Source organism: Ammospiza nelsoni, chromosome Z (assembly GCF_027579445.1).
Source record: "Ammospiza nelsoni isolate bAmmNel1 chromosome Z, bAmmNel1.pri, whole genome shotgun sequence".
Classification (NCBI taxonomy): domain Eukaryota; kingdom Metazoa; phylum Chordata; class Aves; order Passeriformes; family Passerellidae; genus Ammospiza; species Ammospiza nelsoni.
The window spans coordinates 12,495,148-12,520,228 of record NC_080669.1 but is presented as its reverse complement, the minus strand read 5'-3'; the positions used below and the strand labels follow the sequence as shown (position 1 = coordinate 12,520,228).

Here is a 25,081-nt window from a genome sequence, read left to right as displayed (position 1 = left end):
TTTGGGAATTTGCCATTTTCAAGCCTATAGGAATAAGGAATGAATAGCGTTTTGTTTCTGAAAACATGTTCAAAAATCAGAGGAATTTTGTTGATGGAGCAAGCAGTTACTCTAAAGTGTACTCGGCCATTTACATAAATTCCTTCCAGAGAAAGTTAAAATTTCCTTCTAATGTAGTTAGTGCCCACAGACACAAATGTAATACAGTTTATGTTGTATAGCAAACTGTCTAACACCTTGACAGTGGATTACAATTAATGTAAAAGTAGAAATATAAAACCATTTGTTCATCTTCACACAGAAAACACCCAGAACAGAAGTAAAAGCAAAATATCAAGTCACTGTTGTCATCTGGCTCTATCTTAATTGACTCTTATTCTGATTGCTCTCTGAATTTTTTATAAAATCTCCTATTCAATGAGCTCAGGAGATGTAGAGAAAAATAATTTTTCTCATCTCCACAGTTACGAGACTTCAGTAAGTGATTTTATGAGGGCTAAATAATAAATAGTGCCAAGTAGTAAATGAGTTTTTTTACAGTCCCCTTTTATCTTTATGCTTTTTTTCACTCTATTTTTATTTGTTACAGTTTACAATTTGCATGAGAGAAATTCAATACTAAATTTTGCCATAGAACCTAAATAAATGAACAATGCCCAGTTTAATTCTGCAAGAGAAAGAAGTATGATCATGAATAAAAAGTGCAGGTGGGCAGGAGACAAATCAGAAGCCAAGGCAACAAAAACCAGCCACAATGGTTGCAGCGGGGAAAACTGTAGTAAGGCTGGTCCTGGCAAGTATGGATTCAACCATCCATCCGTACTCATGGAAGAAAAACACTGCACTTTCACTGACTTGTTCCAAACACATTTCTTATCTATCTGTGTATGACACTAGTGTGTTATTTACTAATAGTGATTTTACTAATAATCCCACAGGGTAGCCTAGTTGTCCTTAGAGTGGAGGAGGCCCTGTGAGCCTTGGTAGTAAATTTTTGTTTGTGCATTATATTGGTTTTTCTCCAACTGTGCAATTTTTGCTGTAGCAAGAAAACTTGTTTTCATTAAGTAAGTAGTTCATAACCTATCCTGTGTATAATGACTTGTAAGATAAACATAATCATTAACAGCTGTTACATATTGTGAAATGTTTGATGTGTTAAGTTTGTAGCTGCTGTCTTATTACTACCAAAACATAAAAAGCAAAATTGAACTCAAGACAACAAAATGTTTTATGCTAGGACTGTTAGAAATTGCTGTTTAAGAAAACTGAGATCAAAGAGACAGAACTGGGAATTATTTTGAGTCAGGATTGTAGGCTTAGTTGAGATATGATGCTGAGCAATCAACAGTATTCTGTCCATGTGACATTTAGGTTAATTTGAATGACATTGGTAATTGACATTTTTCTGGTAAGTATGTATTTATTAACTCTCAATACAGTGACATTTTCTTTTTGACTGAAAGGTGTGAGATGATTTACCAGATGCCAGATGTGTATGTTTCTTTATTCTTGGTGTTGTGTTTCACTGTGGGGAACCACAAGGAGTTCTTTTAACAATGATGGTTGGGAACAAAATTAAGCCAAGTAGGGTAAACATTGCATCTGAGAACCATTTATTGGTAATGAGAAAGCAAGATAAAAAGGAGTTACTCTACCAAAGAGGGCTAGAGAAGACAGAGCAAGAGGAAGAAAAATGGGATAGAGGGAGAACAGAGGGAAAGGGAGAGCATTACCACTGGAGGTCAGGGAGTGCTGTCTGTGTCCATGGGGCATGGCTGTGGATGGCTACTGTGGCGATGGGCAACCAGACACAAGGGGAGGGGTGCTCGCAAGGGAGAAGGTCCAGCAATCTGGACAGAGTCGCGGTGAGGATCACGGCTGTGGGCAGGCTCGGAGGCAGGCTGGGTTGGACACAGGTGGCTCAGGCAGGGACACAGAGGTGAAGCAGGCAGGGCGCTGGTCAGGGCACAGGGCAGGGCAGACGCGAAGGCGAGCAAGAGCCAGCGAGGACAGGAGAGCCAAAAGGCTGGGGCCAGGGCAAAAGTGTAAGGCTCAAAAACCCTCAACTCAAAAGCAAGTTTCGACAAGCAAGTCTCAAAAAAACCCAGATCACCAAGCCTCCAAAGCAAAAGGACAGCCCCAAGCCAAAAGCCCACACTCAAAGATCATGTTTGAAAAGCCCCCCAGGAGTCAAAAGGCAAAGAACAGAACGGCCCCCCAGAGCTTCTTGTGCAGTTCTTTTTATGCCCTGGCTCCTCCCAAAGTCCGTCCACCTGCTGACAGGAGACCATTGGCCCGATATCCCAGGGCAATCCATTGGCAGAGACCTTTTGCCACTGACTGGAGAGTGTCTCTGGGGTGCAGTGTCTGTGGTATCCCCCTGCTGACTGCCTGCAGCCTGTGAGACATGAAATGGCTGCCAAGCAGAGTCCCCCCAGGGACAAGGCTTTCCTCCATCTTCTCCTAGCTGCCTCCTGGACATGTGCAGCCTCTCTCCCACAGGCCTCTGACAGCCATTGTTGAGGCATAACAAAACTGAACTGATTCCTCACACTTGGGCAGAAGCTTTTTTTTTTCCTTTTCTCTCATAATTGTTGTCAAACCCTTCAACAGATGTTTGAATATCCAGGTGCTAGAACAATTCAGGAGCATTTGCAAATTTTGTACCATTTTACCCATGCAGATATTCTCATGGGATAAGAACATTTTGTAAAAGGTAAACTGGAAATATATTTAATTTTTATTGAATTTGCTTTCCAATAGCTAGATTAATTGAAGATTTTTTTATTCTTTTACTCTTTTTTTTTTTATATTCCCTTCTGCCCTTGCCAAAATTATTCTCAGGAGCTTCTTCTGCTGCTTTTCCTCTGTCCAAGGAAGTACCTACTGCTCTTCCCATACAGTAAGAAAATAAGAAATTACACAAAACAAAAATAATTGGTAGGTTCCAAAGAACAGTATCATTGCATTGATGCTACATTTTGACACTGAGGTATTTAATTTTCATTTTCAATTTTCTGATATTTTCAGGTAATTATAGTTAAATGGCTGTAACAAAGCAAGTAATTAATTTTTCTTTCTTGATTTCATGACCCCATTCTCTGCGTTCGTACTCTGCACACTGAATTTACTTGCCACACTTTCCTCTTTTATTAATTATTAAAAGAATAGTGCTGCATAAAATATTGAACTGTTGGCTGACATTAATTTTTTAAATGTAAGCAGAGCAAGAGAGATATTACTAGAAATAATTTCTAGATTTTTTCTTCTCCAAATACAAAAAAAATACAATGCCTGGAAATTAACTGGAAATGCATAGTCATTTTACGAGGTGGCATGAATAGCCTATATGACATACAATTAAATATAATTATTTTTCCATAACTTAATGGCAGTATAAAATTATTTATTTCCTTAGTTATAGGTGAAATTGTGCAATTACAAAAACTGAGACCATAACCAGATGGTATTTCAATTATTTTTTGCAGAATATATAGTCCAGATATTCCTAGGTCAGTCCTATCTTCTCTAATGGTTTACCTGTGAATATTTTCCTTTCCTTACACTTTTACTGTCTGTTAGCTCTTAGTTTTTTTGACATTTTTATCTGCCTCATGCTGTGTTCTTTTACAGGAGATAAAACTGTTCCTTTTGGGTTAGAGCTGCAGCTTATGTGCACTTGGACTTTATTTCAGTTACTTGTTTTAACTGAAGGCCAATCTATTTAGCTTCCTTTAAGAATAGCAAGGCCTCCTGGTTGGTGGTGTTTTTTTGTTTCTTGCCTTTTTTGGGGGGATTGGGGGTGGGTTTTTCGGGTTTTTTTTTTTTTTGGTTTTTTTTTGCTTCTTGTACTTGTAAATATTCATACAAGAATTGAATGGGATTATACATGTCCCTCAGGGCTGATACTGGGGCTGATGCTGTGCAACACCTTTGCTGGTGACAGGGACAGTGGCATGGAGAGCACCCTCAGCAAGCTCCCTGATGACACCACCCTGTGCGGGGCAGGGACATGCCCGGGCAAGGGGTGCCAGCCACAGGGACCTTGGACAGGCTTGGAAAGCGGGACTGTGGGAACATCAAGAAGTTCAACAGAGTGCAAGTGCAAGCTCGTACACCCGGGTCATGGCAATCCCAGGCGCACCCACAGGTCGGGAAGAGAAGTGATTGGGAGCAGCCCTGTGGGGCAGGACTTGGTGGGGATGGCAGATGGAAAACTCCACACGGGCCAGCAGTGTGTGCTCACAGCCCACAAAGGCAGACGTGTCCCAGGCTGTGCCAAAAGCAGCGCGGCCAGCAGGGCGAGGGAGGGGATTCTGCCCCTCTGCTCTGCTCTGCTCTGCTCTGCTCTGGTGGGACCCCACGGCAGGGCTGTGTCCAGTTCTGGTGTCCCCAACACAAGGAGGACACGGAACTGTAGGAGCAAGTCCAGAGCAGGAACATGAAGTCAACAAACAGACTGGAGCACATCCCCTACAAGGCCAGGCTGACACAGCTGGGGATGTCCAGCCTGGAGAAGGGAAGGTTGTGTGGAGACCTCATGGCAGCCTTGCAGGATCTGAAGGGGCCTGCAGGAAAGCTGGAGAGGGACCCTTCATCAGGAACTGCAATGACAGGACAAGGAGTAATGGCTACAATTCATTCTTAGGTAACCTGTTCCAGTGTCTCACCACCCTTGCAGTAAAAATTTCTTCCCAATATCTAGCGTGAATTTCACTCTTTCACTGTACCCATTACTCCTTGTCCTGTCATTACTATGTGTCTCCAGTTTAGAGGCAAGGATGTCCTGTGAAACAGTGTCCAAAGCTTTGCATATGTACAGGTAGACAGTGCCAATTGCTCTGCCCTTATCCACCAGTGCTCCCTTATCCACCAGCAGCTCCATCACAGAAGACAAGATTTCCCTCTGTAAAGCCATGCTGGCTCTCTCCAGTTTCCTCTTTGTTTTCCATGTGTCTTAGCATGGTTTCCAGGAGAATCTGCTTCATAAGCTTGCCTGGCAGATGAGACTTCTCTGTAGATCCCTAGATCTTCTGCTTTCTATTGTCAAAAATGGAGTTTATGTTTCCCTTTTTCCAGTCATCAGAGTCTTTAAAGTCATGCCCTCATGGATTGAGTGTTTTGTGACAGGTATCTACTTTTTCAGACTCTCCATTTGTGACAGTTGCATGGCAGTTATTCCCTCCAGTATTTTAGGACGAGAGTGCTCTTAAGATGTCACTTTAAATTAAAGCCAAGGTTTTGAACAAGATAATTTATTTATATTCTTGATTTAAATTTCAGTAGCCTGCTGAGACTAAATTTACTCAGCCTGTCTTCTCCAGCACAAAGTTAATTTTACTAACTGCATGAAATTTCTGTAAGATACGGAAAACTGTTTTGACTTACAGGTAAAAGATGCTTGTGCAAGCCGGATACTGAAAGATCTTACCCTGCCTGTCACCCTTCTTCTGTCTGAGGTTGTTTTTGCAGTAGCTTCCAGAGAATGCTCTTACTGCCTTTAGCACCTTGAAAGCAATTTTTTCTTAGGTTCTAGAAGGATGGGCAAGATAGCAAGATGTGATTGTACTCTTTCTGAGATTTTTTTTGGTGCCTTTTGAGTTAGTTTAAAGGAATGGCTAATTTTTTTTCTGAAAGGTATTTATTAATATGACCAGTAACTAGTGCCTATGTTAAGCAGGAGGACAGATGGTACTTTCTTCCTTCATTCTTGAAAAGTTAAGCAAATTAATTCCCAAGCTGACATTCAGATTTTCAAAAGACACTATCAACATAAAAAGGAAGGGATCTTAAGTATTAAGTTTTTTATAGAAGCCACAGAAAAATATATTATGCCTCTGCCTTTTTTGAGATGCCTGTAGAACAGGAAAGAATTGTTTAGTGTGCCCTGTGAGACAGATGTACTAACTTTTTTGAGTTCTTGGTGATGCATTATTTTCCAAGTATAATTTTGCATAATGTTGGGTTCTCTTGGAGAGTAAAGCTGGTGAGGATAAAGCTGGTAAGAGTAGTGATGAAGAAATTACCACAGAAAAGATAGAAAGATACTGATATTAAGGAGAGGACTTAAAGCTTTCTGCTAGATCTCCAGTTCTATTATTTAAAATAAAAGCAGAAATCAGTTTCCTGTTTTTACTGACTTAAATTTTTAAAATTTCAAACAGCAGGTCTTTGACCCCATCAAGGCAACACTTTTGCTCCTATCAGTTTTGAACAGCTGAAGAAGATCAGCCGGGTCTTTAGTTGCCTGGAGCATGTTCAAGGAAGACTCAGGAAGAAAAACTCTGCCCCCAAGAAACACTGAAGGGTCACAATTTTTTCTGTGGTTCAAATCCTTTGTAAATGCTCAAAGGCTGTAGCATTTGCTGAGGGAATGGTGCATTGGCAGATAAGCCAGTGTTAAGTTAGTGTAACAGTTTGTGAGATTTGCTGAAATTCAAGCTTTTGAAGCAGGAGTCTTCAGTTACAGATAGAAATGAAACTTTTTTTTATGTGTTGCTTCCTACTTCTGATGGCTTGGAAATTAAGTCCCCAAACTCCTTCGCACTTACAAAGAACAGATACACTAATTTCAGTGTCTTGGCTGAATCCCAGTGCATAATTGCATTCAGATTATCTAAATTTCTCTCTAGTTTGACTTGGTTGAGATAGTTTCCATCTTCTTTCTTTTTATTTTTGTGAGCAATATTAAACTGGCTGCTGTTTTTTCAACTTGTCATTTCTGTATTTTGATAGAAATTGATATTATTCCAAAGTGTGCATATGATTTCCAAATTACTTTGAAGCAAAAGCAAACAAGTTGTTGTATTGTCGTATCTGTCATTTTATGGAGAAGCACTTCTAAAATGTCATAATTGTTATTTTGAAATGTACTTAAACAGGTTCTTTTTGTATACTCATTTTGAACTGAGATTTTGAAGTCTGGTGTAGGAGGCAGATAGTCTGATTTTGTTTAAGTTAACTATGAATACTTCTGTAAATTCGAACTAAATTTGTTCAGCTGGATTTGAGATACACAGGTGACAGATAAAGAATTAATGCACATAGATAATGCAGAAACTTGGATGAGATTGTTGCAATACTGTATCTGAAACTATTAACTGCACAAAAGGCAGTGCAAGTTTAGACCTCTTGGGGAAAAATGAAATAAGTCATCTTCCTACCCAATCAAGTCTGAGGACATTTAAATATTTCATATGTCTAGGCATTTTTTCCAAGAGGATATCTTCCTGTGTCTGAAATATTTAGTAACTATGCTAATTTGTTTTTGTTTCTGTATTGTTTCTGCTTTGTTTTACCATTCAGTTTATGCTCTGAGTGGGTGGAGTATTGTATGCTTTATTGGTTCAGTAAATGTATCTAGTTTCAGATTGGAGCTTTGATGAGTCTACCCAATTTGCAGTAGACAAAGACTACCCTGACTGTATTTCAGGTGACTAGGGATGATTTATTTAGGTTGTGCTGCTTTAAAGAGTAGGGTAAAATGCATGCTGAAAGAAGCCTAAGAGACAAACTGTAGCTGGCAGTTGTCTTGATCACGTATTCTTCCTCTGATCTCCACCACTCTCTATGGTATTTTAATCTTATCCCAAGGAATATGTAATTTTTCAGAAAAATGGTTGGGGACACTTGTTTCCATCCTTTCTCTTTCTACTCACGGAAGAACAAACTTAGTTGCTGCTGCTGTTGCTAGAAAGTTGCCCTTTTGTGCCTTGTCAGTTGTTTGAGAGCTGCAGTTACACACGTTTTGGCTCCATGGTTGTGTGGCAGTGTGCAAGCCTCTTTTCTTTATAGAAGTTGTCTTGCAATCATTGATAAGTTTTCTTTCTCTGGAATGTTGATTATTTCAAGTGTTTTTCAGCATGAGACCCAAGGAATGAAGTATAGAAAGCAGCAGACAGAACTATTCCTAACTCATAGGAAAAAAAGCCTCATGGCGCTGTCCAAGGAGGGGGCAGCCAGTGGGCCTGCAGGTGCTCCATCAGGTGGTTTAAGCCTCTGGAGAGATACTCCATGAAGAATGTAGCTCTCAGCTGTTGAGAAAAAGTGTGAATATATGTCTGCTTTGCTGCTCAAGACATGTCTTGGAGATGTGATGGACTGAGTTCGCTCTGTTTTTTGATATCTAGGTAGAAGTTTCTAAGTAGGGACCCCTTCTTCCAGCATGGTTTTCTGTATACTTCAAATAACTAGGCTTCCTATGCTGTTGTGGTGAAGACGTGGTCACAGAGAGAAGGCATAAAACCAAATAAAACCTTGAGGAATAACAAATGAAAATACTATCTTCTTTTTCTTTTCATTACCTACACTGATGTCTACATTCTACATTTTTTTTTCCTCTGAAGTAATTTTATTCTTTTCTGGTTTTTCCATGCCAAATTGAAAAAGATAGGCAAGAAAAGCTTAATTTTTCTGAATTTTCCTATATTTGAGTAAATTGACTTTTTATAGCTAACTTGCTTGTCCTTTCCAGAATGCCTTTTGCTCTTTTCTTGTTTCCTTTTTTTATTTTACTATTTTAAATTTCATTTAAATTGGGACAAGTAAGGCAGTGGAATTTCATCTTACTTATTTATGTCTCTTCAGCAGTCTGGAACTTTTCCTTTTATAAATAGGATACCTTGAACTTTAAGGCATGGGTAATTGCTTGTAAGAGAGATGAAGGAAAATAAAATATTTCAAATAAAAGGAAAAACGAGAAAAGTAGAGGAGGAAAGTATTGAATAAAGTGAGGAATGGTGAAAGACTTCTTGCAGGCAAAATGGGAACAATATTATGGCCATGGGGGATCACTTACTCATTTTTTTCAAGGAGCAGAAAAATAAAAGACAATTCATGGGATGAGTTTAAAAAAAAAGAAAATTAACTTATTCCTTTATAATGATGTGTCTGGGTTTTTTGTATTGCACTACAATGTTGTTGGAAAAAGAACTGAGAATTTTTGGTTAAGAGTATTGACAATATTGCTAAAACATTATTTGTTTTGCAAATTGCATTTTAGATATATGTGGAGATGGAAATCTTAGGAATACAGGAATAATATCTGAATTTTCACACAGAGTCAAGTAGTGTAAATTGGGTGTTGTTTCAACCACTGTTTAAAAATTTGGTAAAAGCTTTTGGAACTGTTGGTTGAATTAAATTTTCTTTTCTTAAAATCCTTTAATTTTCAAGATAGTCTAAAGTGTTTATCACTTCAGGCAGAGCCAGTAAATTATTTTCAGACAGGATTCCGAATAGTTCTAATCAATCTAATAAACCTAATTCGTTGTGTGAATAAATAGTTTATAGAAGTCTGAGATTCAGAACTTTGACAAATAATATTTTGCCAAGATATAAAATGTTAATGACTATATGGCCATTGTAGCTTGCATGTTTGTGTGTGTTTAGAGTAATAAAAAAAGCATAAGTGAATAAATCTGTTTTTGTTATAGCATATATATATGACAACTGAAATCAGTTGCTGAAATTTCACTTACTCTTTCTCTAACAAAAAATTGTATTTCCTTTGTACATTCATACAGTTACAGTTTTGCAGTTTTTATTTGTGATGGTGGCTCACGTGTATTACACTGAACAGTAGCATGGCAATGGCATTTGGAAGACCAAAAAGAAAAGAAGATGAGTGAACGCAGAGGGAAAGGGGATGTGTTTTGCTCGGTATAGAGAATAGGTATCTCATGTGTTATCCTGGCCCATTTATTTTACTAGAGTTTGCTATTTTTCAGGTGCAGTTAAAACCCAGTATTTCAAGTCAATATGTAATTCGTACACAACCAACAAACACCTGTCTGTCTACTCTTGAATGTGCAGCTGTTGCTCTTTCCATCATGGAAAAAAATAAGAGTATACAAGAGGTATGTAAACTTAAATACCTGAGTTTTTCTGTTATGAATGGTACAGGGGCAGCAAAGGTACTTAGCTGTTAATGTAGAACTTGACAGTTAAAATCTTAATGACATTTGTAATAGTTTTTTCGCATAGCAAACTAAAACACGAATGCAGCAACGGATACCATTTTTCATTTTTTAACTCTGGAGCGTTCAAATTACTGTGACTCTTTCACGTTGTGCTCCAACAGCGAACACAACAAAGTGATCTTTAACTCTGAAAAACCTAATTCATTTTGTGACAGGAGATAAGGTATGTTACTGCATGGAAAGAGGTAAATTGTTTTCTCCAAAAACTAGACAGCAGAGATGATCTGAATACCCTCTTACAGCTATCTTGAAGATTAAATGCTTTTTTAAGCCAGGTCCTCTGATCTCCTGCATTCCTCAGTCATGGAATGTAACCCACTGGGTTATGTCTGCCTACCAGCTGGCTCACAACTCTTACATGTCACTGGAGGAATTTGGGACTTAATAGTTCTTTAGTTTAAGTTTATCCCAGGTCAGAGAATACTAATTGGACATTAGCCTTTCCTTGTAAATTGTGATCCCACTAGTCTGTGATGGAAGAGGTCATTAAGAAAATGTCCTTCTTAATCTTTTGTTGCTGACATTAGTAATATCAATTTAATAAGCCCTCTGAAAAACACCTACAAGTACTTTTACGCCACTGAGCCAAGTCTGCAATTCAACTGTGTGTCCAGAATTCTGTAGTGAATGATCTGTGAAAAAAGATTTAAAGCCCATCCGTGTGCCCCCTACATGCTAGTCTTCACCCTGGAGTGCTCATATTGCTCTCCATCAGCTAGCTAATATTTTCGTATATTAGCTATGAGACATCTGCCTACTAAAAAAGGTGTCCAGGTCAAAAATTGCTCCTGCAGCTGGGATGATATATAGTAGGCCATCTCTGTGTCTGCCTCTGTGACACTAGACTCACCGTAACTTTAAATTAATTGGATATAAAACCCAGATTTGGACAAAGTGTATGGACACACAAGAGAATAAGGCTCAGAAATTGGAACTCCAAGTAAAGATGGTTTTCAAGAACTTGTGTATATTTGTGGGGTTTTATATTTACCTTTCCTTTGTTGTGCTAGGACAACATATTTTTCCTTCACTAGAACTTCTGTCTTACAGTGAATGCTTAGTTAATGTCTATAGTTACCAGTCTTATATTCTGATTCACCCCTACCACTGAGAATTGGCCCAGCCTACTTTTCAAAGACAAAATTTCTGTTTTCTCTAAGCATTGCAGTAGCCAAGAGCTACATTAATGCATTTTTTATACCATCTCTGACCTGAGTGCTATTCCCAGCATATGAGACAGTGAACTGAAGTTGAGAGCCATGGAAATTAAAACCCTGCTGGTTTGGTAACCAGTATGTCACTTAATTTTCCTGTGTGCTCTTAAGAGTCATATTTTTCTCAGTAGAATCTCAGCTCCTGCTGACTGCAGTTACACATGTGATTGCTTTACACCTTTACATCTGCACATAGGGCCCCCCTGACTTAGCCAGGCAACCAGAAAATTAAGAGTCTACAGTTAGGGATCACTTGAGATACATTTGGTTTGTGTGGCTTCATTAATTCTACGCAATACCTCTGGGCAGAAGCAGGGACACAGTTGTGTCTCCAGGATTGCAGTCCAGGTACCTTGATCGTGAGTCCCTCCTCTCTTCCTAAAACCCTGCCTCAAGAGATTTTTGTGCAAGCACAAGCAGCTTAGTTATTGTGACTTATTTTATTGCAGCTTGTTGACCGAGCCGCAGTAATTGATTGTAGTCCATTGCTGAGGTCAACTCAAAGCCATAACTTACAGTAATGTGGCTGGGGCTGAAGTCAAGATTGAGTGGTTCCAAAGGAAGGAGTGAGGGATGGCACCATGCAGGTCATGTATGACTGCTCTGTGATTCTTTTCAGTACATCTTCTGTTCAGGTCCACCTTTTGTGTCTCCAAAGGGTATATTTTAACAGCATTTATCATCCAAATTGTATTTTATTAGCATTTTTAAGTAGTCATTGAATTAAAAAACGGTAATGATTGATGTCTCTAAAATACCTTTCTAAAAGCTTGGGGTTCTTTTGTCCCCCACCCCTTCATGTTTCTGCAGACTATACTCCATCCACTTCAAGCTTTATGCTCTTTCCAACTTCAGCATGGTGCCCAGATCCATCACAGCAAGGAACATCTTCTCAAAAATGGCTTATATGACAAGCCCATGCCAAAGAATAAACGCAAACTCAGAAGAATGGAGCTTCTGGTGAATAATGTTAAAATATAAGAAAGCTGTATGGACTGTACAGAGGGATATATTTGCAGCTAGCAAATGAATATGAATGTGGATTTGATCCAAACAGTTGACTATACTCTAATAAAACACCTTTTAGGTCCTTCTTCGGCAAGAGTTTATCTACCAGTGTGACAAACAGTAATGGACAAGCTTTTTCATTTATGCACTAACCCAGGTGCCTTTGTTCAGATGATGGAGGAGCATTCTCATTTCCTGTAGAGAAGAGGAAGAAAATTGAACATAATTTAGAGTTATGTTATCGCTTGGGTGTCAGATATGATCCTCAGTATGACTGGATGAATTTATTTTGGAGAGACTTTTACCAGTACAAAAAGAGAAGAAATGTGAATATGGATGTGATAGAATGGTAAGGCCTCAACAGTTAGAATTATGTTGAATATTACTGAGGTTTTTATCTTCAGTATCTAACTACAGTAGACTTTCAAAGCGTAATTCCCGATATTCTTTAGTTCAGATGAACATAAGGCATGTTATTTGGACAGTTCTTTCTAACTTTGAGATTTTTATTTCTTCTGTAATTAGAACTCCTTTTTGTAAATTTACTTATTTGTTTACAATGTAGTCAGGTTTAGTTTCTCCCAGAATTAATTTTTAAATTAAGTCTGCCTATGTTTTTACAAGAAATTGAACAATTCTGACTTACGAAAAGTAGAAATCGTGATTTTTGGAATTATAACTCAGGTGCTTTGCTTTTACTTGAGAAAAATTAGTCTTCCACAGATGGGGAGATGTTGTGGATGTAAATACATCATACTCATACTCTGACATACAATGATTATGCTACTAAAGGAATTAAACAAGCCCAGTGCAAACTGCTCTGTACGAAGTATGATGCAATGACAAATGATTATATCTGGTTACAGCCAACTAACATAATTATAGATCCTCTAGGCTTCTATAATTGTATTTAGGCTTCTATAAATGTGTTTAGTTTTTAACTTCTAACAGTGATATAAATGTACTTCTTCCTAATGGGAATTGCTAGAAGCAGAAGACTTGGGTATTTTTACAGGCTTTCTGAAATAATATTTTATGATCTGGAGGGAAAAGTAAAGTGAAGTAAAGGTTCTGATAGTCCTTTCTTCTACATAGATGCCTCCTGCATTTAAGAGATTAAAATGATAATTGTTTGTCTTTACTGTCAGTTCCCCTCTAGGTAACAACATGAAGCTAATTGGGTACTAATTAGTCTTAGAAAAAGATATTTTGTCTTTAATTTATGATCTGTAAGACAAGAAACTACAGGAGTGTGGTGTAGGTGGGATGAGGGTATGTGTAAGCACAACTAAATGAAAGCTTTTCTGCAATTAATAAGAGAGGTCAAAATTAGGTCAGAGATTAGCTAAGAAGTTTTAGTTGACCCTGAGCTAATAGTGACCTTTTGTTTAGGCACGGATAAACAATATAATTTGTTTGGCTATGTGAGCAAAGCTTATATAACCTTTTCCTCTTCTCCTGGTCCAGATAAATCCAGTGTCTGTCACTAAATTCAGCAAAGCTGAATTAGTTTTGACAAATCTGAAGCAAACCAGTCTCATATGATTAATGATAGCATAGATGCACTTTTGTTCACATTGGAACAGAGCAAGGGCATGTTTATTCCTGTAGCACACCAATCTCCAGGCTAACTTGGAGTCTGAAGTTGAAGTCTTGTGTAATTTGTGTGCAGAGCCTTGTGTGGGATGCTGTGTCCACTTAACTGCTAGACTGGTAATCTTCCTTCCCTGTGCCCTGGGACATGGTCAGTAATTCCTTGAGGAAACATGGGTATCAATTAGGCTTTATTGTTCATGTCATATTTACATACATGGATGATGTTTGCATTTGATGTTGTATACGTTAATTTAATTTACCTTATTTTAAATTGATCTCCAGAAGCAGTGTATCTTTTGGCTTACATTTTGAAGTTTATTTTACTAGGCAGAAGATTTAATGTGTCTTTACATAATATGTGAGTTTATATTATAGAGAACAGAAAGAAATTTGTATTACAGCCTGGGATTCATAGCCATCTGCAAAATGCCTTAGAATTAGTGAGCCCCCCAATTATGATTCATCTGCAAGACGGATCACTGCCTCTAGCGTCAAGAAGAAAAGAAGGGTAATTGTGGTAGGTGATTCCCTCCTGAAGGGAACTGAGGGCCCCATATGTGGACCAGACCCATCCCACAGGGAAGTCTGTTGCCTCCCTGGGGCCCGGGTACAAAATATCACTGAGAGACTTCCTGGGCTGATTCAGCCCTCTGATTATTACCCACTGCTGATACTCCAGGCTGGCAGTGATGAGATTGAGAAGAGGATCGTCAAGGCAATTAGAAAGGACTTCAGGGTACTGGGTCAGGTAGTTGATAGGGCAGGAGCACAGGTAGTGTTCTGCTCAGTCCCTTTGGTGGTGGAGGAAAATGATGAAAGAAACAGAAGAATCCGCATCATCAACAAGTGGCTTAAGGGTTGGTGTCATCGGCAAAATTTTGGATTCTTTGATCATGGGGAAACTTTTACAGCATCTCTCTGCTGGAACCAGATGGGGTACACCTCTCTGTTAAGGGCAAAAGGTTTTTAGCTCATGAACTGGCAGACCTCATTGAGAGAGCTTTAAACTAGGTTTGAAGGGGGAAGGGGAACCAGCTGAGCTATCTGGAAACAGGCCCAAGGGTTGCAAGGCTGAGTTAGGGGTGAAGTCAGTTGCCCAGATGAGGTGCATGTATACCAATGCACGCAGCTTGGGCAACAAACAAGAAGAGCTGGAGGCCATGGTGCAACTGCAGAGCTATGATGTAGTTGCCATCACGGAAACGTGGTGGGATGACTCACATAACTGGAGTACTGCACTGGATGGATACAAGCTCTTCAGGAGAGACAGGAAAGGAAGAAGAGGAGGTGGCATAGCCCTTTATATTAAGCAAACTTTTCATGCCATCGAAATTGAAACTAAGGAAGATGGAGTTGAATGTCTATGGGTAAGAATAAAGGGGAAGGCCAACAAGGCTGACACCATACTGGGAGTCTGTTATCGTCCACCCGACCAGGAAGAAGAGGTAGATCACTTATACTATAAGCAGCTAGGTAATGTTTCAAGATCATCAGCCCTTGTTCTTGTGGGTGACTTCAACCTACCAGACATCTGCTGGGAACTTAATACAGCAGTAAAGAGGCAGTCCAGGAAATTCTTAGAATGTATGGAGGACAACATTTTGTTGCAGCTGGTGGGTGAACCCACCAGGGGAGGGACTATGTTAGATCTGCTGTTTGCAAATAGAGATGGGCTGGTAGAAGATGTGGTGGTTGGAGGTTGCTTGTGGCAGAGAGATCACAAAATAATAGAGTTCTCAATATTTGGTGAAGTCAGGAAGAGCACCAGTAAAACTCTTGCGTTGGACTTCCGGAGGGTGGACTTTGGCCTGTTCAGGAGACTTATTCAGAGCGTCCCTTGGGAAGCAGTCCTAAAAAACAAAGGAGTTCAGGAAGGGTGGGCATACCTCAAAACAGAGATCTTGAGGGCGCAGGAACAGACCATCCCTGTGTGCTGAAAGATCAGTCAGTGGGGTAAACGTCCAGCCTGGCTGGGCAAGGAGATTTTGGAGGAACTTAAGAATAAAAAGAGGATGTATCAGCATTGCAAGAAGGGTCAGGTCTTAAGGAAGTATTCAAGAAGGCTGCTAGAGCATGCAGAAAAAAAATTAGGGAGGCCAAAGCTCAGTTTGAGCTTAGAATGGCAACTTCTGTAAAGGATAATAAAAAATGTTTTTACAAATACATTAATGTAGAAGGAAAGGTAAGACCAGCCTTTGTTCTTTACTGGACAAAGGAGGGAACTTAGTATCTGAAGATGAGGAAAAGGCAGAAGTGCTTAATGCCTATTTTGCCTCAGTTTTTAGTGGGAAGATGACTTGCCCTCAAGACTCCCGTCCATCTGGGCTGGTTGATGGTGGCAGGGAGCAGAATTGTTCCCCCATTATCCAAGAGGAGGCAGTCATAGAACTATTGAAATGCTTGGATATTCATAAATCTATGGGACCAGACAGGATCCACCCCGGGGTAATGAGAGAGCTGGCAAACGAGCTTGCAAAGCCACTCTCCATCATTTACCAACAGTCATGGCTCACTGGTGAGGTTCCGGATGACTGAAAGCTGGCCAATGTGATACCCATTCACAAAAAAGGTGCAAAGGAAGATCCTGGCAATTATAGACCAGTCAGCCTGACCTCAGTACCTGGCAAAATAATGGAACAGTTTATATTATGCACCATCACGCAAAATTTACAAGATGGCCAGGGTATCAGACCTAGCCAGCATGGGTTTAGGAGGGGTAGGTCATGTTTGACCAACCTGGTCACCTTTTATGACCAGGTAACCCGCCTAGTGGATGCAGGGAAGGCTGTAGATGTTGTTTACTTGGATTTCAGCAAGGCCTTTGACACTGTCTCCCACAGCATACTCCTAGACAAGCTGGTAGCCCGTGGCTTGGACAGGAGCACTCTTTGCTGGGTTCAGAACTGGCTGCATGGCCGGGCCCAGAGAGTGGTGGTGAATGGTGCTGCATCCAGCTGGCGGCCAGTCACCAGTGGTGTCCCTCAGGGGTCTGTGCTGGGGCCAGTTCTGTTTAATATTTTTATTGATGACATGGATGAGGGTTTAGAGTCCTTTATTAGCAAATTTGCAGATGACACTAAGCTGGGAAACGTGTGTTGATCTGTTAGAGGGACAGAGGGCTTTGCAGAGGGACTTGGAACGGTTGGATGGATGGATGGGCAGAATCTAATGGGATGAAGTTCAATAAGTCCAAGTGCTGAGTCCTGCACTTTGGCCACAAAAACCCCCTGCAACGATACAAGCTGGGGACGGTGTGGCTGGACAGTGCTCAGGTGGAAAGGGACCTGGGGCTGCTGGTCCACAGCCGGCTGAGCATGAGCCAGCAGTGTGCCCAGGTGGCCAAGAAGGCCAATGGCTCCTGGCCTGTGTCAGGAACGGTGTGGCCAGCAGGAGCAGGGAGGTCATTCTGCCCCTGTACTCAGCACTGGTGAGGCCTTACCTGGAGCACTGCGTCCAGTTCTGGGCCCCTCACTTTAGGAGGGACGTTGAGATGCTTGAGCGAGTCCAAAGGAGAGCAACGAGGCTGGTGAGGGGCTGGGAACACAAGCCGTATGAAGAACGTCTGAGGGAGCTGGGGTTGTTCAGCCTGGAGAAAAGGAGACTCAGAGGTGACCTTATCGCTCTCTTCAACTTCCTGAAGGGTGGCTGTGGTGAGCTGGGGGTCGGTCTCTTTCTCCGGGCAACAACAGGCAGAACAAGAGGACACAGTCTCAAGCTGTGCCAAGGGGGATACAGGCTAGAATTAAGGAGGAAGTATTTTACAGAACGAGTGGTCAAATACTGGAATCATCTACCCAGGGAGGTGGTGGAGTCACCATCCCTCGAAGAGTTTTAAAAAAGATTGGATGTGGCACTTGGTGCTATGATCTAGTTGAGGTGTTAGAACATGGGTTGGACTTGATGATCTTAAAGGTCTCTTCCAACCTAGAATTTGTGTGATTCTGTGATTCTGTAATTACAGGATCAGAGAAATAGTTGCCTTAATTGAGTTATAATCCTATGTTAAATGCTCTTGTACGTGGAATCTGTGCAGAGTTTTCATGTTTTTCAGCAATGGAGACATTCTACACCTCATACAGAAGGCACTTTTTCACTTTGTTGATTCCTCAGTTCTTTTAATTTTGCTCCTGTGGATAACAGGTTTTTGTAGGATCTCATGCTGGATGCATGGAAGCCTTTAATTGCTAATTTCCTCTGTTGTACAATACCAGATCAATCAATATGCAACTGTTACTGAAAAAATTAAAACCAATGCATTGCAAACCTCCAGGCATTTTAATTTTTTAAGTTTTTTTGTATGTCCCAGCTCAGCTATAATGTAATGGACATTTAGGTGCAGCACAGCAGTCACATGAAGTTCAGTTTCAGATTTGTTTGAAGCTAGTAGACACGAAATACAGTACTTTTTAGGTGGAATTTGCATAATTTTGAAAATATGCACAGGGTAAGATGAAGAATTTAGAAAGTTTGTTTTCAGATCTTTTGGATTCAGAATTTGCCAATAAATACATTACCTCAAAGAAATGAATACTCTGAAGTCCAAACTCTTGACAGAAGCTATGTGTGATGAAGTAGCACTCTTTGTAAGCAATTTCATTAGAATAAATTTAATTTGCAATTTTACTTGGCTGTAATGGTAAATCCATTTCATTTTTCCCTTACCAAAAGATTAATGAGTGAAACCCACCAGTCTAACTAGGTATTGATTAAAAATGAAGGAATGTGTTTGCTTCTCATGTTTGGTCCTTTGTCCTTGTCCACTTTGTACTTTCAAATATTGCTACCAAAATGAAAGCTGATTTCTGTGTGCTGCAGTCTCATGTGTTGGGAAATTGGTGGCATGGATAGCCGGCTTTTGAACACATGCAAATGTTTTTCAAAGGTGCACACCATATTTTCATAGTGAGTAGGAGTAAGTCTATGGAAAAAAGACAAGGATGGAAATGTTATAAAACAAAAACACAAACCACACCTCCCCTTTTGTTTAGAATGCTTTCTTATTAAAGAGATGCTCAGGACAAACATAAATGTATTTTTCTTCAACATTGTACTTTTGTTGCCTCATAACCCCATACTACCAGTAAATTACTCTTTTATTAGTTTTTCTTGAGATAAAAAGGAAACTTTTCAAGTGACTTCAAAAGAGGCAAAAATTATTTTAAGACCAAGGGTTTTCTTCTCAACTGCTAACCTAGATAAAAAGTTGCTTATGTTGCATTATTTTCTACAACTTCCCTGCTTGTTTTGAAATTTAATTAAAAAATGGACTTTTTAAAAGAGATAGTGGTTCATGCTTTTCTCTTGATGTTTGTGTGTTTTATGTCTATATACATGAATGCACATAAATTATATATTTGTTTCTGCCTCAAAGCAATAAAGTACCTAATTTACTGTGGTGTGTTCCACTGCATCTCTTCAGAAATGAATTTGTTCACATGTGCTGATATTACAAATCCTAGTCCTTTTTTTTCTGTCTGTTTAACACCATTAATGAGTTAATGAAGAGATACAGCTTTGTGTGTGCTATTTGAAGAAAAATGGTTCCTTTGTTATTCAGTGAAACCTGCATGAAGACTAAAGTGCTGTGGCAATTTCTCAGGCATTTCAGTTTCAGAGCCCTCTTCAGTCTTTCTGCAGTGGTGGCTGACTGCTGTTTGGTGCCATACAAGCATGCACATCTTCCCGCACTGAAACACCACCCAAGTGCTGCATCCCCCGCTCTGTCCCCTAGTAGGTGCAATGAGAAGAAAACCAAAATGACAGAACTGTTTCTGTTCTTTTGCAGCCATTTCTTATCTCCCTTCTACAAAATGTGCACTTCAGGGACTTTCATATTGCTTTGGTTATGAGGTTTGTTCCTTGTATTCCAATTCACAATCCTTCCAGACTCCCAGCCCTGAGAGCTGCTGCTTTTGTCTCATAGGCACAGATAACAGACAAAAATTAAGAGAAGTAGGTTTTAAGTGGGACGAGAGACTGTTTTGGTTTAACCCAAGCCAACAGCCAAGCCCCAGGCAGCCACTTGTTTGCTACCGCACCAGCAGGATCGGGAAGAGAACTAGAAAGGTAAGAGAACTCATGGATTGAGGTAAAGACAGGTAAATAGGGAAAACAAAAATTGTTCACAATAGCAAAGCAAAATAAAGAACTAATTCACTGCCTCCTGTGGGCAGGCAGGTGTTCAGCCATCTCCAGGAGAACAGGGCCCCATCACGTGTAACAGATTTGGGAATACAAATGCCATCACTCTGAACATTCCTCTCTTCCTTCTTCCACTGGCTTTATATGTCGAGCAGGATGTCATTCAGCCTGACATGACAGGCTGCATGTCTGTCAGGCAAATATCCCTTTGCCTGTAAGAATCTGCGAGTTGGGGTCACCTGTCCTGGGTGTGTCTCCTCCTGGGCTCCCATGCACTCCCAACTCCCTCACCAGTGTGACAGTACAAACAGCAAAAAAGGCCTTGGCTCTGTGTAAGCCCTGCTCAGCAATAACAAACATCTCTGAGTTATCAGCCCTGTGTTCAGCATAAATCCAAAACACAGCCCGTATTAGTCACTGTGGAAGGAAACGAACTCTACCACAGCCAAACAAGTACAGAGACTTAGGTAAAAGTTATTTCTGTTGTTAGGGTATGTCTGCTGTAAAGCTTGGTACTTGTCGCTGTAGCTTGGTGTTCCACATAATACCAGGATTGTCCTGTTTATGAAATATATCTTAGGTTGGCTGCCTTGGTTTAGTGGTTTAATATTAACTAAATATTTCTTTGAATTCCACTGTATTTCCTAAAAGATGCTAACTACCTTTGTAGGTGGGAAGGTACCTCTGTCAGTAAGCAGCAGCAGAATTGCTCTACCTATGGGACCATGGAAGCAGTAACAGCCTCAGTAGCTGTAACTGAAAGATTCTTTTGGACTTGCATGCTAAGATTTGCTCTCAGTGAAGAAAGATATTAAAGAGTATATACAAGTTACTTAAAGCACATGAAGACATACCAACTTCATGTGTTAGTGGAAGAGAACTACAAAAATATTTTGCAAATTATTAATATAGAAACAATTTTCTGCTTATATACTTGAATGGAAATATAGATAATGTATTTACAAAATGCATTTTAATTTTAGAAGTTTATCACCATTCTGAAATATGTTTTAAAAGGAAAATTAAATTTCTATGAAACAAAAAGTCTTGCTTTTAGTTGCTTGTTTTCCTTTTATTGATGACTCATATATATATATATGTATGTATGTAAAATGCGTAGATAAAAGTAAAAATAAATTTCTAGTGGGATTTTTATATGTTCATTTTAAAGATATTTTCAGATGGATACACTGAGAAATGGGTCATATACTTATCGTGATTAAGCATTTGCAGAATTGAGGTCATGTACATTACGTTTGATTTTTTTCCATAATTACCAGAAGAAGGTAATGAGGAAAAAATTATACTGTTCTATGTTAATGTTTCAGCTTATGTTGCTTCATTATACTTGAAGTAGTCCTCTAAGGGATTTTAAGTTCATCCAAAATCAAGTTCCCTGTTTTTTTCAGGCATTAGATAGGATGTCTTCAGTCAGTGCTAGATGTGCTGGTGTATGCCAAGTATGGAGTCAGTATTGTGGGGAATACTAGGTTCAATGAAAAGTTCATTCATATAATTTTCCCTAGAAATATTATGTGGATTTTCTGTTTCACAGCAAATTAAATTCCATAGAGTAGTGCTGGGTTTGCTTTTTGATGTTTTTTTCATGGGAGTTTAATAGAGCTGTACATAACTGGAATCTTACTAGTCATTCTCTTTCATTCTGAAATATATCAATAATGGATTAGTTAATGAAAGGTGCTAGTAGTCAGGTATTTGCCAAAAACATTGAATAATTATGGTCTGTGACCCTTGTCTTATCTAAAGACATTTTCTTTAATTTCTTTGAGCAGGCATTGGTAGTAGATGAAGTACATACTTTAGTTATCTTGAAACTGTTGTGAGATTATCATTCTCTTGGCTTCATTCACCTGTGTCCTGCCAGACAGACAACATTTCTCCCCTCTAGGGAGCACTTACCTCCCTGTGATCAGTGAGAGTTTCTTTAGCCCAGCAAGCTGAACCTACACCTCAGCCTGCAAAACTAAATCCTCCCTGCCTGTTCAGACAGCAATCATGTTTCCTTTTGACCCTGTTGTCACTGTGGAATCACAGATGATATTTTGCAGAGCTATTCTGGTACTGTTGGGGCATTATGTGCTTTTGATATGAGAAAGGTGAACGTCGGTTTCTGTTGCAGTTACTGTTTACAGGGGATTTATCTGGAATGGAAAGAATAAAATGTCAGTATTGTCTGATAATAACAGACAAAATATGAAAGCAAACTTTTAAGGGCCAGATTTTACACTTTACCTAAGAGATCCTAACAAGAGGTCCTTGCTTATATACCCTCCTCAAGAAGTGTGGAAAATCACAGCCCTTCTGTTGCAGAGAATAGAAAAACAGTTCTGTCTTTCTGTCTCTGGAGGCATGTATCACTTCAAAGATGGGGGAGAGGGTTATGACTATAGTGTAGCTCAAAACTGTAATGCTGAATATCGCAGCTTTAAAAGTGAATCTGTGCTTGGCTGCAGTCTCTTCTTTAGGATATGTACTCTTTAAGGTTTTTAAGGACATCAAGAGAAATGTACTTAATAATCTCGCAAGAAACATTCACTTACCTGTCCGCATTGTTGACTTCAGATATAAATTGCTCTAAATTATTGCCGTTGTTTTCATAATGTGTGTATGAGAAGATGGTACGAAGTAAAAGTGATAATGAAGTTTGAGGAGAGGGAATTGAGTATTTCTGGTTCTCTTTTAAAGGTAGTTCTAAAATTCAGAAGCACAAGACAAATTGTTAGAGGAATTGAATTAGATGTGGAGAGCTGTATGAGTTACAGAATAAGAGAGTTTCTGACTCTTAATTTGCATCTGCTCTTCCTAGCACCTTGAAATCAGAAAAAATTGTAATGTGAATTTCATAACATTTTAGAGAATTTAATAACATTTTAGAGAATTTCATAACATTTTGGATTCAGTCTTCATCTTTATATTCTGTTGAAATAAATGATTTTTTAAAAAATGTCTTGTGCTGCTCTTTTCAGAGATATGAACTTTTCTTTTGTGAAGTTTCAGAGTATATTGTAGTGATTTGGATTAAATTCACTGCAAGTTGCACAGTTAGTAGATTTTTAGTTATGGGGGTTTTTTGCCTGTAAAATACTGAGCATATTCTCTGCCCAATATTACTGAAACAACCACAGAAGATGGAAACCTAGTTGCATGATGTATATGTTTTCAGCTTTCATGATGAAATAGAATCCTCCACAAATAATTGTATAAATTGTGTCTATTCAATATCAACAGGTGATTTTCATTTCCTTTATAAGTTCATCCAAAATTACAGTCATATTAGTGCCTTTATTTTGAGACAATTACTACTTCATAAAAGTAGATATTTGGCAAGTAGTTACTTGTATCAAATTTTATTTATGTCAAAATGTTACTAACATCTACCTATTTGTATTTCTTCACTAATTCTTAAGAACTTTGTCCTCTGCCCAGCAGGTTGTCCGTCTTCCGGTCTAAGGTTCTGCTGCTGATGTGTGGCAGGTAATCCATGATCATGAATAAATTCTTCATACACCACTTCTTTCTTGGGGGAAAAATGCAGTGCTTTTGATTAACAACGGAACTTAATAAAGGGGAAAAAATAAAATATGACAGGGGTATTCTGCTGAGTGATTCTTCCAGTTAAGTTGATGATTTCTACAGGAGCATGCCTCATGAATAATTCAGGTAAGATGGAAGCAAGTGCTTTGCTGGCCAATGATTCAATGAAGAAATTGTTTTAGAACCAAAGCATTCTATGTAAAATGCATGATACTCTTAATGTTTATGTTTAAGTATTAATAAGTTGTGTCCTATAGGATAACCAGGGTGCAGTAGGGTTGAGCCCCAAAAAGGATTAATGTATATCACTTCTGAAGCTGTCACAAATGCTCTGTTTTAAAATGGAACTGAGGGGAGGGTTACTGTTTAACATAGCAGCAGGCTCCAGTTCTCAAGCAACGTGAACTGCTTTTCAAAAGAGAGCCAAAATTTTACAGATGGCTATGAAAGCGCTAGTGAAGAAGCATATACTCCACTCTATGTTGCTCTGCTTCCTGAAGAGTTAAATTTCTTTGAGTAAACAATCTGAGCAGCAACGCAAGCAAGCTTTAATAGAAATATCTTTCAAAAATTATCTATGGTAGCTCATGTAAGAAATGCATAGTAAATACCAACTGTTGTGTTTTAATTTCCATATTCATTATATAAATATATTTGTTGTGCAAATATGCCTTGTTGTGAATGCAGCCAGTGGGTGCTTGAGTTATACAGAAGATAATGACTTTTATCTGAGAATCTTTGAAGAGTTTGAAGACGTTTCTTAATTTCTGCATTTTCAGTGTAGTGCTAAAACATGCTAACTTGCTTCTTATGCTTAAAAGGAGTTTTTGAGAAGTTAATGGATTGGTTGCGCCATTCCTATTTGTTCCATGAGTGCTGTTTGGTAAGGCTGGAGTTGATGGTGCAGCATGAACTGTGTGTGTTGGAGGCCTCCCTGCGGAATGCACAGCTGGAGACTGCCTTTTGCTTCCACTTTACCTTCACTGTGGCATTGCACACTGGCATAAGGGTTCCACTGCAGCATGCAAAATTTGTTTAAACATCCCAGAAAATGTGTTGTAATGTGCAGTGGCATTCAAAGTTTCACTGCAATATCTGGATGCTTATTGCAGAAATTCTTTTCTCCTTCTTAGCTATGTTATCCCAGAAGTCCTGCCAGCATTGCTGACAGGCTCAATGTTGGCCAGCAGTGGGTCCATCTTGGAGCCAGCTGGATCTGGCTCTGTCTGACATGGGGGAAGCTTCTGGCACCTTACTACAGATGCCACCCCTGAAGCTTCTCTCTTTCCCCCTCCCAACCTTGCCTCAGAACTACAGTACTGTGTGCTTGCACTGCTGACAGCACAGATTCAGGACAAGGTTCCCATGCCCAGAGAAGAACACACATTTAACAAAGACCAAGACCAAGGAAAATCTGCAGCTTTAAGGAGTAAAGGGACAGCAGAAAAGTGGCAGGTCTCTTGGGATTTGAGCACCCGTGGTGTCTTTGTGCTGCAAGAATGGTGAACAGACCCTAACTCAAAATAACACACTGATGATCTGGTAAGGATTCCATGATTAGGACTTCAGAGGAAGACAATCCCC

At 39.4% G+C, this 25,081-nt stretch overlaps 1 protein-coding gene across 1 annotated transcript in view; it reads left to right on the top strand.

Annotated features, from left to right (window-relative positions):
- DTWD2 (DTW domain containing 2) overlaps window positions 1–14,633 on the top strand; it is a 64,767-nt gene extending 50,134 nt beyond the window's left edge. The window contains exons 5-6 of the mRNA XM_059492643.1: window positions 9,732–9,860; window positions 12,008–14,633. Of these exons, the coding sequence (XP_059348626.1) occupies window positions 9,732–9,860; window positions 12,008–12,178 (300 nt within the window). The 3' untranslated portion in view covers window positions 12,179–14,633. The remainder of the gene's footprint in view (window positions 1–9,731; window positions 9,861–12,007) is intronic.
- The last annotated feature ends 10,448 nt before the right edge of the window (window positions 14,634–25,081 follow it).